The sequence below is a fragment of the Netta rufina genome, assembly GCF_964035555.1.
Source record: "Netta rufina genome assembly, chromosome: 1".
In the NCBI taxonomy this organism is placed as follows: Eukaryota; Metazoa; Chordata; class Aves; order Anseriformes; family Anatidae; genus Netta; species Netta rufina.
In genome coordinates this window covers 164,386,293-164,401,523 of record NC_140123.1, presented here as the reverse complement: position 1 = coordinate 164,401,523, position 15,231 = coordinate 164,386,293, and the positions used below count along the sequence as shown (strand labels likewise).

General features: G+C 52.9%; 1 protein-coding gene across 6 annotated transcripts in view; it reads left to right on the top strand.

The window, feature by feature from the left end:
• The window catches only part of ZC3H7B (zinc finger CCCH-type containing 7B), a 42,597-nt gene extending 38,528 nt beyond the window's left edge, over positions 1 to 4,069 (top strand). For all 6 annotated transcript variants that reach the window (XM_084298043.1, XM_084298046.1, XM_084298044.1 and 3 more), the window contains exon 23: positions 211 to 4,069. In XM_084298043.1, coding sequence (XP_084154169.1) covers positions 211 to 403 — 193 coding nt within the window. In that variant the 3' untranslated portion in view covers positions 404 to 4,069. The remainder of the gene's footprint in view (positions 1 to 210) is intronic.
• The last annotated feature ends 11,162 nt before the right edge of the window (positions 4,070 to 15,231 follow it).

Sequence of the window (15,231 nt, the reverse complement as noted above, 5' to 3'; positions counted from 1 at the left end):
AAACCCCCTCACAGGCGCTGCTCCATGTCTGTGCCCAGCCTGCGTGTTGCCTCCCCTTGGCTGCATGCAGCTTGTAGGGGAATCATCTCGCCCTCAGAAGGGAGAGCTTGCGGCAAGTTTTGCTGGGCCCCCATGGAGTCTCGCAGGTGGGGAGCTCAAAACCCTGCCCCGGTGGGGGAACCCCGCTGATGGTGCTCCTTGCGCTGGCAGGTTCCAGAAGAACAAGGCCTGCCCCGAAGGAGAGGAGTGTCGCTATGCCCACGGCCAGGACGAGCTGACGGAGTGGCTAGACCGGAGGGAGGTGCTGAAACAGAAACTGGCCAAAGCCCGCAAGGACATGCTGCTCTGCCCCCGGGACGACGACTTCGGGAAATACAACTTCCTATTGCGGGACGGCGTATAGTAAGGGGCCGGGGGGAGCCTGTCGGCTGGAGAAACGCGGGGTGGGTTTTCCGAGAGCGGCGGTAGCAGGGCGAGCGAGATCCGTGTCTCGCAAAGAGAACTCTTTCTTTTCTTTTCGTTTTAAGATTTTGAGACGATGATTTATTAGTGGTGAATGAAAACGTGAATTTGATTCTCCTTGGCCAGCGAACGCCATGCTCACTGAGTTTGTGATCTGTCTTCTCTCTGTTCTTTCCCCCAAATTCTCCTTCCTCTCCATCTTCTTGTTTTTGCTGTCCATTGTTTAAATGAACGAACCTAGTCTGTACCGGGAGGCAAATGGGAGAATTTCCCCTTGTCATTCCCTTGCCCTTCAGTTGGGAGTGTGGTTGCAGAGATCAGGAAGACGAAGCTGAGAGAAAGAGCTAGACGTCTGGTGAAAAGGGGACCATGAAGTTCATGTGCTCCTTTTCTCAGTGCTGCAAGAGCAAGCCCGGCTTACACTGCTGCAGTTGGCCTGCTTTTCTGGGAGTTCAGTACCAGAAGAATTGGGAACTGAGATGCAAAGAAGGAAAACCACTAGATCTGACTTAAACATCCGGGCTTAGACCCCTGGTGAGTGTATGCCCCTGAGGCATCAGCTGGAGTTGAAGAGGAGAACAGCCCTTTGGTATTAACAGCGTAGCTAAAAGCAGCAATGTAACAAAACTGCTTGCAGTATTGGGAACTGAACTGTGTGACTTTAGACTGTTTTGACTGACAGCACCCAGGAAGCAACTTGGTGACGCCTCATTAGACATCTTTCTCAAGTGTGCAGCAGGTTTTTGGGGTGGGAAGTTTTGGGTTGTTTTTTTTTTTGGCTGGTGCAACTGGTACAGGTAGGACTGAAGCCATCTAGAAGGTGTAGTGGGGACGGTGACACACCATCTATCACTGCACTCCACGCAGCAGGGTCAGGTGGCCAGAAGGCTGTAACCAAAAGGAGCCTGGATTCCTCTGTCCGCTTGTGTCCTGAAGAGAGAGAGGTAATGGGGTTCCCTTCTTGCTCTTTAACTGACGTAAGTCAGTCGTTACTTAGAGCTGTTTATTCCTGCACCACCAGAGGAATCAGGTGGGGACTGAATTCAGAGGACACCATCGTGCAGCGTGGGTCCAATGCAGCAGGCCTGGTTCTGGTGGCGTGTTGCTGCTGGGAATCCAGCTGGAAGCACGCTACGAGCACAGGTCTCATCCTGCAAGCAGTAAACACATCCTGCCTGGAGCTCCCCGCTCCTCTCGCAGTCCAGCTGCACTCTGCAGTTTTATATGCACCATCCTCTCAAACACCAATGCATCTCCCTCCCTGCCTTTAAGGGCGAGGTCTTTTTTGTACAGAATCTCCCAGGACAGCAGGCTCAGGGCCCTCAGGGCTGGCAGGCAGCATGGTATCCCTGGTAAATACAATCTAGCCATGTACCACAGGGTGCTTTGGCACTGTAGGGTCCCTCTTTTCCCTGCCTGTTCCCATATCCTCGGGGCTCCCAGCTTCAGGAGAGATGGAAATATGCAGGAGATGCTGTAGGGACAGCTGGCACCTTCCCAAACCAGCCTCCAGGAAGCTGCCTCAGCAACACTGAGGCAGTTGTGGCCCAGGAGCATGTGCTGCATGCTGGCCTTGGGTCTTCCCGGTGGTATGATGTGCCCCAAATAAGCCAAACGTGCCTCTGAGCTTCTTTCCTTGCCTGTAAAATGGGGATGGCGATCAGCGGTTTCATATGAGCTTCCCTTCCTGGCCGTACAGCACCTTGAGATCTGGCCTGGAAGGGGCCAGCCAGGATTGTAGCACCTGAGGACAGCCGGGTGGCTTATGGTAGATCTGGGAGAAGGGGGAAGTGATAATTTCCAGCTCTGCCCCTGTGAGGGGAGAAGGAGAGGCAGAAGGATCTGTGCTATGGAGAAGAAGAGTGGCCTATGCAATGTCACGCACGGCCGTGTTTGAGTGGTCAGGTGCTGTGTTTTCTCCTCTGCTCTTTGCTGTAGCTGTCCGGATCGTACTTGCTGCTGGTGCTCCTTGTGTCAAAATGGTCAACCTGATAAACAGAGAGAGCCCGGGGAGGAGGTAGGCACAGGCTCCTGGGTTATCTCGTTCTGCTGTTCCTGGGCTGAGATGCCAAGGAGCGAATCTGGATTGGGGAATGTTGGCAAATGTTTTTGTTTTTAAGCAAACCTGCATCTCTGTGTGACTCAAGTGTTCGCTGCGCCATGATTTCTCATACAATAACTTGTTTTAGGTTACAGAGTGGGTCGCTGTCCCCTCTCCCTGCCTCTGCGAGGAGAGCTGAGCTACTTGGCAGGGCTGAGGCAGGGAGAGGGCAAGCATGCGTGAGGGGAGGGAGGCCCACGGTCACGGGTGTTGCGTTGAGTATCTCTTTTTGTTTTCCCTGATATGATAACCTGGTCTGTGGTGTTGCAGTACTTTGTCACCAGACTTGTTTTAGTGTGTATATATGTGACCCCTCCCATGAAGCATATATACACAGGTATTAAATATATCGCTCTATATAATATTATATGTGTGTGGTATCGAAAGAATCTTTTTAATGAGGGTAAAGGAAAAAGGACTCGGGCCAGGAAACGCAGCATCTCCAGTTTTAAATATGAAGACTTTTATTTGGGTTTGGGAAAGGGAAATAGCAGAGGGGAGGGTTTTATATAGATAGGTATAAATTCTGAGATGGGACAGGTTTCCCTGGTGATGCTTTTAAAACCCCCTATGATGTCCTTGCAGTCCCATCTCAGTGAAAGAGTATTATAGTGCTAACTAGCGAGTAAAGTTTTAATAATAAGGCTTTGCTTATATTATTTAAGGGGACATTGAAAAAGGCAGGAAGCTTCACACTTGGCTTCCCAGGCTCACTTTATCACATCAAGAGGGTTTTCTTCAGCATGTTACGTACTCTCAGCAGAAATGCTCAGCGCTCATGGCTCTGCAGCAGTTAAACCACGAGTAAGTTGTAGGGCTGCTTTAGTGGTGCATTCACAAGACCCTTTGATAGCTCCCTCTTTTGTTCAATAATCCACGTGAGGGAAGAAGAAAATTTTGAAGCACAGAACCAAGTCCAAGGGTTATTAACAGAAGTGATGCTTTAACTTCATAACATTAGAAGAAAATCTCATATCCTGTACAATAACCACACATACGCACAGAGCAGAGGCTTTCATTTAGATCAGCTTGTTAAATGCTGAAGGACTTGGTGAAAATCTTTGCCCAAATCCTTTGGTAAGGGCAGGGATTTAAGTCACGCTGCTGTTGGAGTGAACCTGACCTTTGCAGGGGGAAGAAAAATAAAACAAATAAAATACCCTACTTAGCTTGTATGAAACTGTATGTCAAAAACGGATGGGTTTTAGCAAGTGAAAGGAAAAGATAGCAAGGGGATGCTGCAGTTCTGAGCTGGGTAGTAATGATTTCGAGTCCTTTAATATGTCTTTGTATTAATATAATTTAAGAATACCACGCTTTACTATTAAAAAAGAACTTAGTATCTTTCATAAGGTATAGTATCAGGATAATAATGTAGATGTTTTAACAACATTTTTGGTTTTGTTCTTAAATAAAAAAACAGACAAACAAACTTGCTTCTTTTAGCCTTTGTAATAGAAAATAAAAGTGTGCACTTTAAACCCTCTCCTGACACAGTGTGTGTGTGCGTTTTTCAAATAGCCCACAAAGCCTTTTTTCCTTACCGTATCGGGGGAAGCAAAGGGAGGACTTCTGGCACTGGGTTGTTTGTGCTTTCTGCCATCCTTCAGTATAATCTGCTGCTCTTCTTGCTGAGTGGAAAATTGCACATATACATATTAACATACATACATATTAACAGATTCTGCAGTTTTTCATCAGACACTCACTTCTTGTGAACTTTAGATGTGTTTAAAATGTTTTGTTGTTGTTGTTGTGTTTTTGTCCTTTCCCCTAAGCCCCAAGAATGTACATGCTCTGCATTACCACGTACTTTCAGATGTTTGGGATAACCTGTGTTTTGAAACCTCCAGTATCCAGGTCTCCTAATCGCCTCGATAATCTGGAAGTTGTTCTGCTCTGTAGACTGCTCTGTTCAACTGGGTCAGCCAGTTCTCTCGCCTGCCAGTGAGCGCCCTGCCAGGGAAAATGCCCTTACTCCCACCCCCGAGTCGCGTGCAGCTCGAGCTATGACAAGCATCTGCGCAGATCTGGCATGGTGCCATGTGGTGAAGATCACACCTGGGGGACGATGTCAGTGTGAAAACATTTACTAATAAAAACCTTTCTGTTTGTCTTCCTTTGCCAATCCATCACGATGCAGATTCAATCTGGGATTCTTGATCAAGCCAAAGCTGAAGATGTGGCAAAGACAGGGGGGTGCCATGGAGACACCCCAGTACTGCTGTACAATCAGACCAGAAGGTCATACCCAGTGAGATCTGATTTGGGGAGGCTTGATGGGTATCTTCCCAATGCGCCTGGATGCAAACACAACTCGTGTCCTTCTGGTCAAAGGAGGAGAGGCCTGAACACAAGCTTGTAGTGCAGAGGGAATGAGATGGGTGCACTTCTAAGGTGCTAAACTGAGTACGTGCAACACAAGAGGCATCAGTTTTACCCTCCACGGGTTATTGAGACCCTGCTGACAAGACCAAGTGTAGTTTTCCCCGTCCAATGGAGACCAAAACTGTCAAACTGCAGGGCAGACAAAGCATGGGGAGGAAAACAACACGAACATGGCAGTGGTTTCCTGGCACACTCACCACTGTTTCTCCACTGAAGAAAAGAATCTCATATTTTGAAGAGAGAGGGAGAGGAGTGGTGAGCTCAGTATTCATACCCTCCTGGGAACCCGGGCAGACATTAAGGCAAGGGGCAGAGCACAAGGTCAGCCAGGAAGGATTCGGGTCCTGGGGAAGAATGAAAGGAGCAGAGGAAGAGCCCCCTGAGAGATGGGAGGAAGGCTGCAAGGCAGGAGGAAGGCTGCACACTGAAGGCCTTTAATGCCACCCTGCAGCAGCCCAGTGGAGGCAGTTTGCCTCGCCAAGCCTGTAAGCTGCAGCTGGGATTCCTAAGCAGTTTTGTGGCTGAGTCTGCCTTCCCACACCGCAGAGAAGCATTTCTGGGCAGGGACAGCAGGTGAGGCAAGCGTGGTCATCGCTGCTAATTGTTTGCTGCAGCCGTTGTGCTCAGAGCAGGGCTGTGTTGCATCATGCTGTGTGCGAGGAGAGCAGCAAACAGTTCGTGCAGGGCAGAGGAAGGTGCTGAACAGACGGCAGGGCACCTATGGGGTGGCTCTGGGCATGGGGCTTCTTGGGGCTTCCTGAAAAGCTGTGGATGCTGCTCAGCAGCTCTGTCCTGTCTTGTCCAGCCTCACCCCTTTCTCCCCAGGATGGCAGGGGAAGGGCCGGGGCCCACCCGTTGCCAATAACCTCTCTCCCTCTCTGGCTGGATTCTTGTTTCCTGCTTCTCTGCAGCCTGCTGGAGGCAGGAGCAACAGGTCCTGGTGCCCCCAGGGCAGGGGTGTTGTTTCCTGAAAGCAGATCCAGGTGCAGCAAGGATGAGAGCAGGGAACAGACAGCTCTGATTGACTCGTTCTCCACTGCAGCAGCTCCCGAGACTGCCCCTTTCACGGATGCTCCTCTCTGCATTTTAGCTTAGGGATGGCAGCGTCCCAGAAAACTTTTTTTTTTTCTTTCTTTTCCCCCGAGAGCCTTGGGAAGTACGGACATAGCTGAGAGTCCCAGGAAAGCGGGTTATTTGTCACCATCTGGCTTAATCCTCCCAAAAACGACATTTACCCAGGGCTGAGATGGAAATCTCTAAACCCAGATGCCAGAGTGGATTTGGCTTGCTGGGAACCGGAAAAATACTCAGTGCTGGAGGTGCTTTTTCGTGCATTTCTCTGTGGATTTCCTCTGTCTGCTTTAGTTGTGGGCCTTCGGTAGTGCTGGGGCCCTCGAGGCAGACGCTCAGGAAGGATGAAAAAAGCTGCATAGTTTCTCTAAATGAACACCAAGGCACGCTCCCCTGTTTGTACCCCAGCAAAGTTCAGCAGCAGAGAGGGAGAGTCCTGGTTCCACGGGAGGGAGATGGCCTCAATTTTCCTCAGCCAAACGGCTTGAGGATAACTGCACTGGACACTGCCCTGGAGAGCTGAGCTGGATTTTCAATACAGAAGCAGCCTCTTTGAAAGAGACTTTCAGCAGCCTGGACTGTCTCCTGTTTAAGACCCCAGCATTCCTATCTTGGCTTTTGGGGATCAGCTGCAGCCAGCCTGCCCAGGCTTCTCGCTTGTTTTCTTTCAGCTCCTATCCTTTCCCCACACTGTTGTCTCTTCTGTCAGTCCATGGGGCTCTGACCTCTTCGACCTCAGTGCTGCAGGGTCCCTGCTCCTGCCAGGAGCCACATCGTTCCTGGGGCAGGTGAGTGAGCCTGGGAAGGGCTCGCTGAGGGCTGGCTGAGCTCATTTTGGTGGCAGCCTCTTCGTTTTGAGAAGGAAATGGCTGCAGGAGCATGCATCTTCTTGCTGCTCCACACAGCCCTTTTCCCTGGCAGAGGGCCAGCAATTGCTGTCCTTGGGTTTCCCCAGCCTGCTTTAAACACCTCGGTTTATTGCTGCTCTTGGCATCTCGGGGGCTCTGCCTGCTGCCAAGGGTCTGATAAAGCAAAGGCTTGCACGGAGAGCTCCCAAAGCCGGCTCTGCCCAGGCTCCCAGAGCATTTCCGGAGCAGGGAAATGCAGAAAGAGCTGTAGGTTTCCTTCCTGCCCAGGGCGGCACAACTTCTGGTGATCCCATCTTTCTCACGTTATCTGCCTGCCTAAACACCTCGTTTTCTGGCAAAAAGACACCTCACAGGGAAGGCCACGTGCTGAACTGCAGAGCTGCCATGAAGCTGGCTGCCATGTGAGCACGCCAGGAGGGAGGCATGTCTTGGCAGCGAGGTGGGAAGGAAAAGCTCATTAGCTTTTGGCACTCGTTTGGGGGGGGGGAATTAGTTTTTAGAAATCCTTTCGCCTCAGGCAGGAGGTGCAGGTGGGTCCTTCTGCTGAGCCGTGCCAGTCACTTGGGGGATCCCAGCAGTGCCAACGGGGCTGCGGGAGGCACCTGTCCTGCTGCCAGCCCTGGCCCACAGAGCAAGCAAAGCCACTGACTGCCTCTCTCCAAGGGCCGTATCCCTGCAACGGGGAGATGTGGGTGCCAAAGGCCACGCCAGGGCCAGCAGTGAGGAGTGAGGACGGAGGAGCTCGCTGCCCTCCTCCATGCAGGGACAGAGGCATCATGTGCACGTACGCCTAGGTGTGTTCGCGTGTGATGCCCTGCCTGGGGAGGGGCTGGAGGTGGGAAGGGGGCTCAGCGTAACAGCGTGTCCGTGCCTCAGTGCTGCCATGAAAAAGGGTCACGGCCATATTTCAGGCACCAGGTTGTCTTTAGCACCTTGGCCAATGCAGAGCCCCAGTGCTGCTTCTACCACCCTCAGCTATCCCGTTTCCTGTGCTGGCTTCTTCATGCCTTTTCCCACCTCCTTTCCTTTCAAAGTATTCTGTTGTGGATGCAGCCCCACCTGGTTTGGCCACAGCCTTCCTTGCTGCTGCCATTCTGGGTGTCCTTGCAGCTCCGCAGATGCCCATCACCTCCAGCAGCATCTCAACCCCATAGAAGAGGTGCCAGGAAGTGGTCAGGTGTTCTTTCGGAAAGGTCCTGGTGAAATTCAACCTGCCAGCCTCTGCCAAGGTGAAAAGAAAAATGCTATTAAGCCCTACACATTATGCAAATAAATAGGTAAGTTCCCACAGTGGAAGCTGTCACTGGAGTGTGGTGTTTATTTGTCCTAGGAGCTAGGAAAAGAAAAAATAAAATTATGTGACCTCTGGCAAAGGGTTTGCTTGGACAAAAGAAGAAAGAGGAACCCACCCACCAAGCTATGGTTGGTGCAAGAACTGGGACCACCCAGACCGTGAGGGGCAGGCTCGATCTGTAGGACCTGCAGCAGAAGACATCCCCGTGTGAGGTTGTAAGGAAATTTCCAAACAATGGTTGTGCTGCTGAAGTGAATGGTCTCAGGTGACTGAAATAAAAAAAGAAAGAAAGCTGTTTTGAGAGCAGCGTGGTTTGTAAAGCTTCTAAAGGTTTCCACAGATTTTTGTCCTTATTTCCTCAGGGGAGTAGCCTACCTTGTCTGTCCCTTCAAAGTCCCCTCAGTTCTGCTGGCTTCTCTTCACTATTGCCTGCCAGGAGCAGCACGTGCTTTGGGGTCTCAGCTACCAATGCACGTGCCCCAGATCAAACAGAACAAAAACCAGCAGGTTTTTCTCACTGAGGAGCCATTAATTTGACTCTCTCTTCTTCCTAGCTTAGCTGCCAGGTAGAAAAATATATTTAAACCTATTTATCCCTTTGTCAAAGTGGGTAGTGTGTTCTGGGTAAGGGAGGGGTGGATAGATGGATGGGTAGATAATACTGTTGTGTAAGCTTTGTGTCCTTGGAAAATCAGACAAAAATGTGTTTTTTTTTTTACTTTCTAAAAGGAAACGTTCCATTGGATTATTGAGCCACGCTTTCATCTCATCTGAGGAAGCTGAGATAGCAATTAGTAGTAATAACCTCAAATGCCTTTCTTCGGTTGAGCGTCCCCGCTGCGGGTGGGCTCCCCACGAGCTGTGCTTTCGGCTACATGTAACACACAGCTAAGCTTCCTTAGGAAGCATCAGCCCCAGAAATCAGTCTGCAGCCAGGTGCCACCACCTAGTACAAGGCCCACAGTGACAATTTGCAGGAGTTTCTGCCCAAGAAAGCACCCAGGTGTGTCACCATCTCGTGTTTTGGGGCTGCAGGTGGCTCTGAAGGACCACAATTTAAATAGGTCTTCCTGGAGTTTGGCCCACCTCAGTGTACCCTTCTGTGTGCCACCCATTTAGGGCCAAAGCAAGCTGACAGTGGCTGGTCAAGTCTGTGAGAAAAATGTGCTGTTAGGGGCTGCCCGGGCTTCTGAGTGATGGAGCAGAGCTGCTGAGACCTTTGCTGACATGGCATTACGATGAAAATAAATAACTCGGTGATCTGATAACGGTGCAGCCAGCACAAATGATGCAATCTATGGCCGTGCCTGCAGCTTTCCGTGGTGACACAGGGCCAGCATTCCAACTCCATTCACTAACGCAGCCCAAGGACTCTTCGTGGTGGGGACACAAGCGCAGATGGATGCTCCCCTCCTCTGCCTCTGCTCCCCAGCGTAGTTTCTGCTTCCCCAAGGCTGGAGGGCAGGGCGGTGTTGATGCATCCTGCTGGTGATGCTGCCCCAGTTCTTCTCCCGGGTGAGAGCTCAGTTTCTGGAGACTATGCATCAAGAAGAGTTTGTGGATATGGCAAACACAAGATACATGAGATGTATGTTCGCAGCTCTGCGCACAATAACTTGTAAATAGCCACTAATAATTCAAAATCCTAAGTGACAATTTCCTCCCAACAAACCTCATTTGCCAAAGCAATAACCGTCAGTCAGTCGCAGCTGATGTGAAGTTTACGGGTGCCTCCAGATACGTGGTCAGATGTCTGTCCGGCTTTAAAGACAAGCTTGAGCCTGGGGCAAAACGAGGAGGTCCAGCTGCCCCTGGCACTGGGCAGCTACATGACCTTGCCACCTTGTGATGAGGAGCAGGCCCAGGCAGATATGGCAGTAGCTCTCCTTAAATGTTAGCAATGCCTGGCGGTATCAAGTGACCCCCCTCACTTTGCCTGGAGCCGCCAGAACGAGCCAGAAGGCTCCAGGACAGGACACAGACCTCCTGACAGCCAGGCTGTGCTCCAGGAGGAAGAGATGCGATCATTTCTCTTGCTCCCTGCAGCCAGAATCCACTGACCTTCGAAAACATCTGCAGGGGCTGTCTGCTGGCTCCTGCTTTGGGTGGGTAGAGGACACTGTGATGGGTGTGGGCTGGAAGGGGAATATGCTCCCTGGCTTCATCGCCAGTGGTTATCGCTGTCTGGCTGGTTTCTTCCATTCTTTTGTGGAAGTGGGAAGAGCAGACCACGGGGAAAATCCCAAGAGGTTATAATGTAATTGTATCGTAATTAAGAATTCTAGCAAAGAATCTACCTTGTAATTTCTGAGCCTGGTTAGATTGGGATCTGGATCATGAAACCTCCCCAGCTAATTTGAAATTCCCAGCCACCCGGCCTGGCTAGGTGATTCTTTTTGGTTTCTATTGAGTTAAATCAAATGCACTTCATTATGGGACAAAACAGAAACACTGGGCTGTTGAGAGTTTGAAAACCCTATCGCTTTTTAGCACTCCAAATGTTGGACCAGTGAAACGCTTCATTTTAAGCACTGAGAAAAAGCCCAGTGACTTCGCTCAGGCTACCTCCATGCTTAGCTTTGCAGGGTTTTGCTGGACTGTGCCCGATCGCTGTGACTCAGACCACTGCGAGGCGAGAAATGAAGGCACTTCTGTTCTAATTATCGGGAAAAGAGAAAACCCCAGCACGCGTAAAATGCTCTTTCCCAAGGCAGACCCCTAGAAGGAAGAGCATACCTTTGTTATCCTGTCTTCAGTCCATCCCTCCCTGCTAAAACCCCTCGCTAAGAGGAGGGGCTTTCCACGCTCAAGATCTTACTTAACCAGCTGTTATCGGAGTGTTTGCAGGGTGCATGAACTCGCCGGCGTTACATCACCGCTCCGAGAGGAGGCTGCTGGATTTCTGAAAAAGACCCTGTCGCTTCTGAGGAGAAATCCTGCATTTTGGGGCTGCCACAGGCTTAAGAAAGATGCGTTAAGCTACTAATCAGCAGGGACTTAGCGGGGGCACGCAGTAAGTGCTACATCATACAAACACGCTCGCTGGCTGCCTCTCAGAGAGCTGGAAAGTTAGCAGGCAGATGCAGGCACTGCGTGTGCGTCTCTGGGAGGCGGTCTGCACAGCTCGGAGCTCCTCGGAGCCTCCCGAGAGCCCTTTTGGGGGAGAGGATCCGTTCGCTGCTGCATTCGCAGCCTATGTGCGTACCCCTGACTGTGTGCGCACTTTTTTTTCCCCCTTTCCACAACGTGTGTATTTGTTATAACACCTTGGGAAGGAAAAGGGTGCTGCCTTTGCAAAGTTAGATAACTGGCCCAGTTCTTCGCAGTCGGATTGGCTGCGAGGGGCCCTGTAAAACCATGCTGGCCAGCAGCCCGGCCCAGCCCTGCTAGGCTGCAAGCTATTTCCACAATTGGCCACTTCAGAGCGGGAGTGGGGGAGGTGAAGACAGCTGGGCAAACTGCATCTCTGCCAGGCTGCTTCCCTTCCTCCTTGGGTTTTCTCAGGAGGAGTTGTTTGGCAAGCCCGCTCCGGGCGCCTCCGAACCCCTCTTGCAACGCCCAGGCGAGCGGGTTGCGGCGTTGGCGGCCCCGCTCCCGGCCCTCCCTCACCCGCGCAAATCAGTCCCGGGACAGGACATGTCAAGCTGCAACAGCGCTGGGGGCCCCGCTGCCCTGGACTTTCTGGAAGTCCTGAAGTCCCTGCTGGAGTACTCCTTACCCTGGACCAACAAAATGACAGGTAGGATGGAGGGAACACGTGCTCGGGTGTCTGCTTTGCTTTCTGCTTCCCCTCGTCAAGTTGCGGGGCGAGGAGGGGGCAGAAGAGCTCGTTTGCTGCAAGTTTTTCAAGGGTGTGTTTCCTCTGAGAGCCCGAGTGAGTCGGGGAGCGCTGGCACGGAGCGTGTGGTGCAGCTAGGAGGAAAAGCAGCAGCGATGGATTGATTACAGATCAGGCGGGAGTGCTGAGCTCCTGATCCTCTAAATCTCTCCGCTCAGCTACTTCTTGGAAACCCTCAGAGTGTTGTGTGCAGAGCAGGCTTGGGCACAGACCTCTGCGCTCGCCTAGGAGCAACTTCCAGGATTTCCATCCACGCTGCCCAATGGCTCAGCCCGCAGACGCTGCAGCTCCCCAGACGTGGGCTGCCCAGGGAGCCCGGCTGGCGTGGAGCAGGCTGATTGCGTGCAGACCTTGTTCTTGATGCTGCAGTTGGTTCTCCGTGGGAAGCTGGGGAACAAAACAAAGTGAATGTTGTGTTTGCTTTGCAGGAGCACTTCTGTGCTCCTAGGCACTCCCGCTCTCCGTGCAGCCGCTGAGAAAACAAGTGGAAATGACCCAGGAGGTTTTTCAGGCTGGGCTGACCGATTCTCTCTTGCTGGGCGCGCTCCAGGCGCCCATCACGTAACTCGCCGGTTTTGGATAGGATGCCACATGCCCTTGGCAAGCTGCTTTTTGGCTGTCGTGCGGTGTGTGGGAACACCTTGGCACAACAAGCTCATGTCTAGGCATGAGCGAGTCGGACTCAGAGAAACGAACACGCGCCGAGCTGGCTGGTGGGTAGGGAAGTGCCGGCAGGACACGTGGCCAGCTCGGCAGTCTCGAGGCACAGCGTGACCCAGGGTGGGAGCAGAGAGCCAGACCCGCGGTGCGGAGGGGAGCCCTGCTTTTCCCCCAGGGCGCCAATGGGAGAGGAGGATGCTGCTGTGGTGGTGAAGGAGCTGCCAACACCTGCTGGAACACAGCAAGCCCTGTGGTGCCCACACGGCTCCCTGTGGGAAAGGGGAAGGGGAAATACCCACGCCTCCCAGAGGCTTATTTTGTCCCGTCGCTCTGCTGCTGCCACCTGCGAGCTGGCTCCCCCCTTCGCCGAGAATTTGCCCGTTACCCGCCGTGCTTGCGGATCACTCAGTGTGACCGGTGTCGGGACCAGGGCGTGATTGCAGGGCTCACTGGTGCCCAGGTGGAAAGCGGACCTGGCGGGGAGGAGGTGGTGATGGCCAAGGGAGGCTCACGTGGCGCAGAGCCTTGCTGTGGCTGAGCTGAAGTTTGGCTGGCTCTCCGGGACCTCTGGTCTCCACAGCCAAGTGGCTTGAATTAATCCAAGGGAGGAGCGCTGGCGAGATTGATCTGTCTGGCGAGCTGGCGTGGGGGCTGGGGGGATCAATGATTTGCAGAAGGAATGATTTAGTTTTAACTGAATGTGGCTTGTTTGGCAGCTGAGGCTGCTGTTTTGTGGCAGCTTTCTTCCTCGGTTCCAGGACCACCCTGCCTCTTAGCATCACCTCCCGTAACCCTCGGCATTGTCCTTATGATGCCGCCTCCCTGCCGAGGCCGGTGTTCCCGTTGTGGCCCTCCTCCCGCAGAGCTGAGCGCTCACCTCCTGGGTCTCCGTACCTACACACCCCTCTTCTGGGCTTGCTGGCTCCCAGAAATGCGTTCTGCTATTCAAACCTCCCAGCGGGGCTTGCTGTACGCGTCCCTCCCCCCTCCCCTCATGCCTAGTGCTGGGCTGCTTCTTGCTTGCCTCCCTGCTGCATCAAAGCTGGGCTGTTCTGCATCATCTGTCCCAACGCCCCCCAAAAAGAAAACAAAAACAGCAGCAACAGCCACGGCTGCTGCATTCCTCTCCTCACATTGTCCTCCTCTCTTCCTTCTCAGCTGCAGAGCACAATAAAAAGTGTAAAAAACCAGGCAGATCCCAACTCAAGAAGGTATTAGCTGATGGTGCAACGTCCACTTTGTGCTGGCAGTGACTCAAATCCCTAGTCCCAGCCTGAGGCAGCGAGGAAAAGCTCTTCGAGCAGCCTCCCTCCTTGCTGGCGGGGCAGATGGTGCCCGGGCAGGGTGCTGTGAGAGGAAACCCACAGGAATGCACCCCAGGAACTCCTGCCTTCAGGCCGAGCAGCTAACACTCTGCAGGCCAAACCCTCGCCAGGCAGAGTCACAAGGCAGGGGCGGTGTGGCGTGAACTCAGCGTTCAGCACCTACTGAGCCGGGGTGGAAACGGGCTGGGGAAAGAACACGGTCGGTCTGAAGGGAAAAGCCCTGGAGGAAAGGCCGCTGAGCGTGGTAACAACCTCCATTCACATGGACATTACCCAGCAAAGCCGTTGCCATGTGCAAGGGGGATGCACACGGAGCCTGTTCCTTGAAGGAGCTCTGTAAAGCACTGAGGCACGGCCCCAACCACCCCCGGGGGCCTCCAGCATCAACAACAATGGAACAAAGCAACCAAGAGAGCTGCAGCTGAGTGGGGAGCCCACAGCCCGCCCTGCTCTGGCCAAGTCCCCTCACCCTGTTCCTAGAAGCTGCTCCCTCCCAGCCTGGCTAGGTCGCGTCCTCGTTACCACCTACCATTTAGCTGCTCGCTGGATAAAAGCTTCGCTGCGAGCCCCTCGCCGAGCTGTGTGCGCTGCCTCTGCCATGTGTGGTCTGACATCTGCCTTTCATTGCCCCGTGTGAAGTGGCATCTCTCCCCCACGCATGTGCTCCTTCCTTCTGCCAGCTGAGCTTGGCAAGGCAGAAGGAGCCTGCTGAAGGCACGTGGCAGCCCCGGAGCACACCGGGCAGTGGAGCATGACCTGTTCGGCGTGCTGCTTGCAGCTGGATTTATCATCCAAACCCCCTTGCAATGATGCGTTAACCTGTGCTGTTCCAGCCTCCTACTTGGCAAGGTGGCTCTTTCCAAGCAGCATGTGCCCAGGCATTGCGTCACCCATTCCCTGCCAAGGAGGCAGCAAATTCAGCCTCATCCACACAAATAGCATGGGTTCCTTGTCTGCCCGGGTTGGATGGAGGCATCCCCTGGTCCTCGCTGCAAAAAGGTGACGGGGGAAGCACCTACCACATGCGACTTCCAAGCGGTTTTTCTCTGGGGCACGCGAAGAGGAATTCAGTCCTGATTTTGTGGCTCAGCGACCAGTGGGGTTTATTAGCAAGGGGCAGATCACATTGTACCGTGCAACTGAAACAAAATGTCCCGAGTTATTTCTGGAGCCTTTGCCAGGGAGGTTTGCAGAGGGGCAGCTGAACCAAGCCAACATCGGAG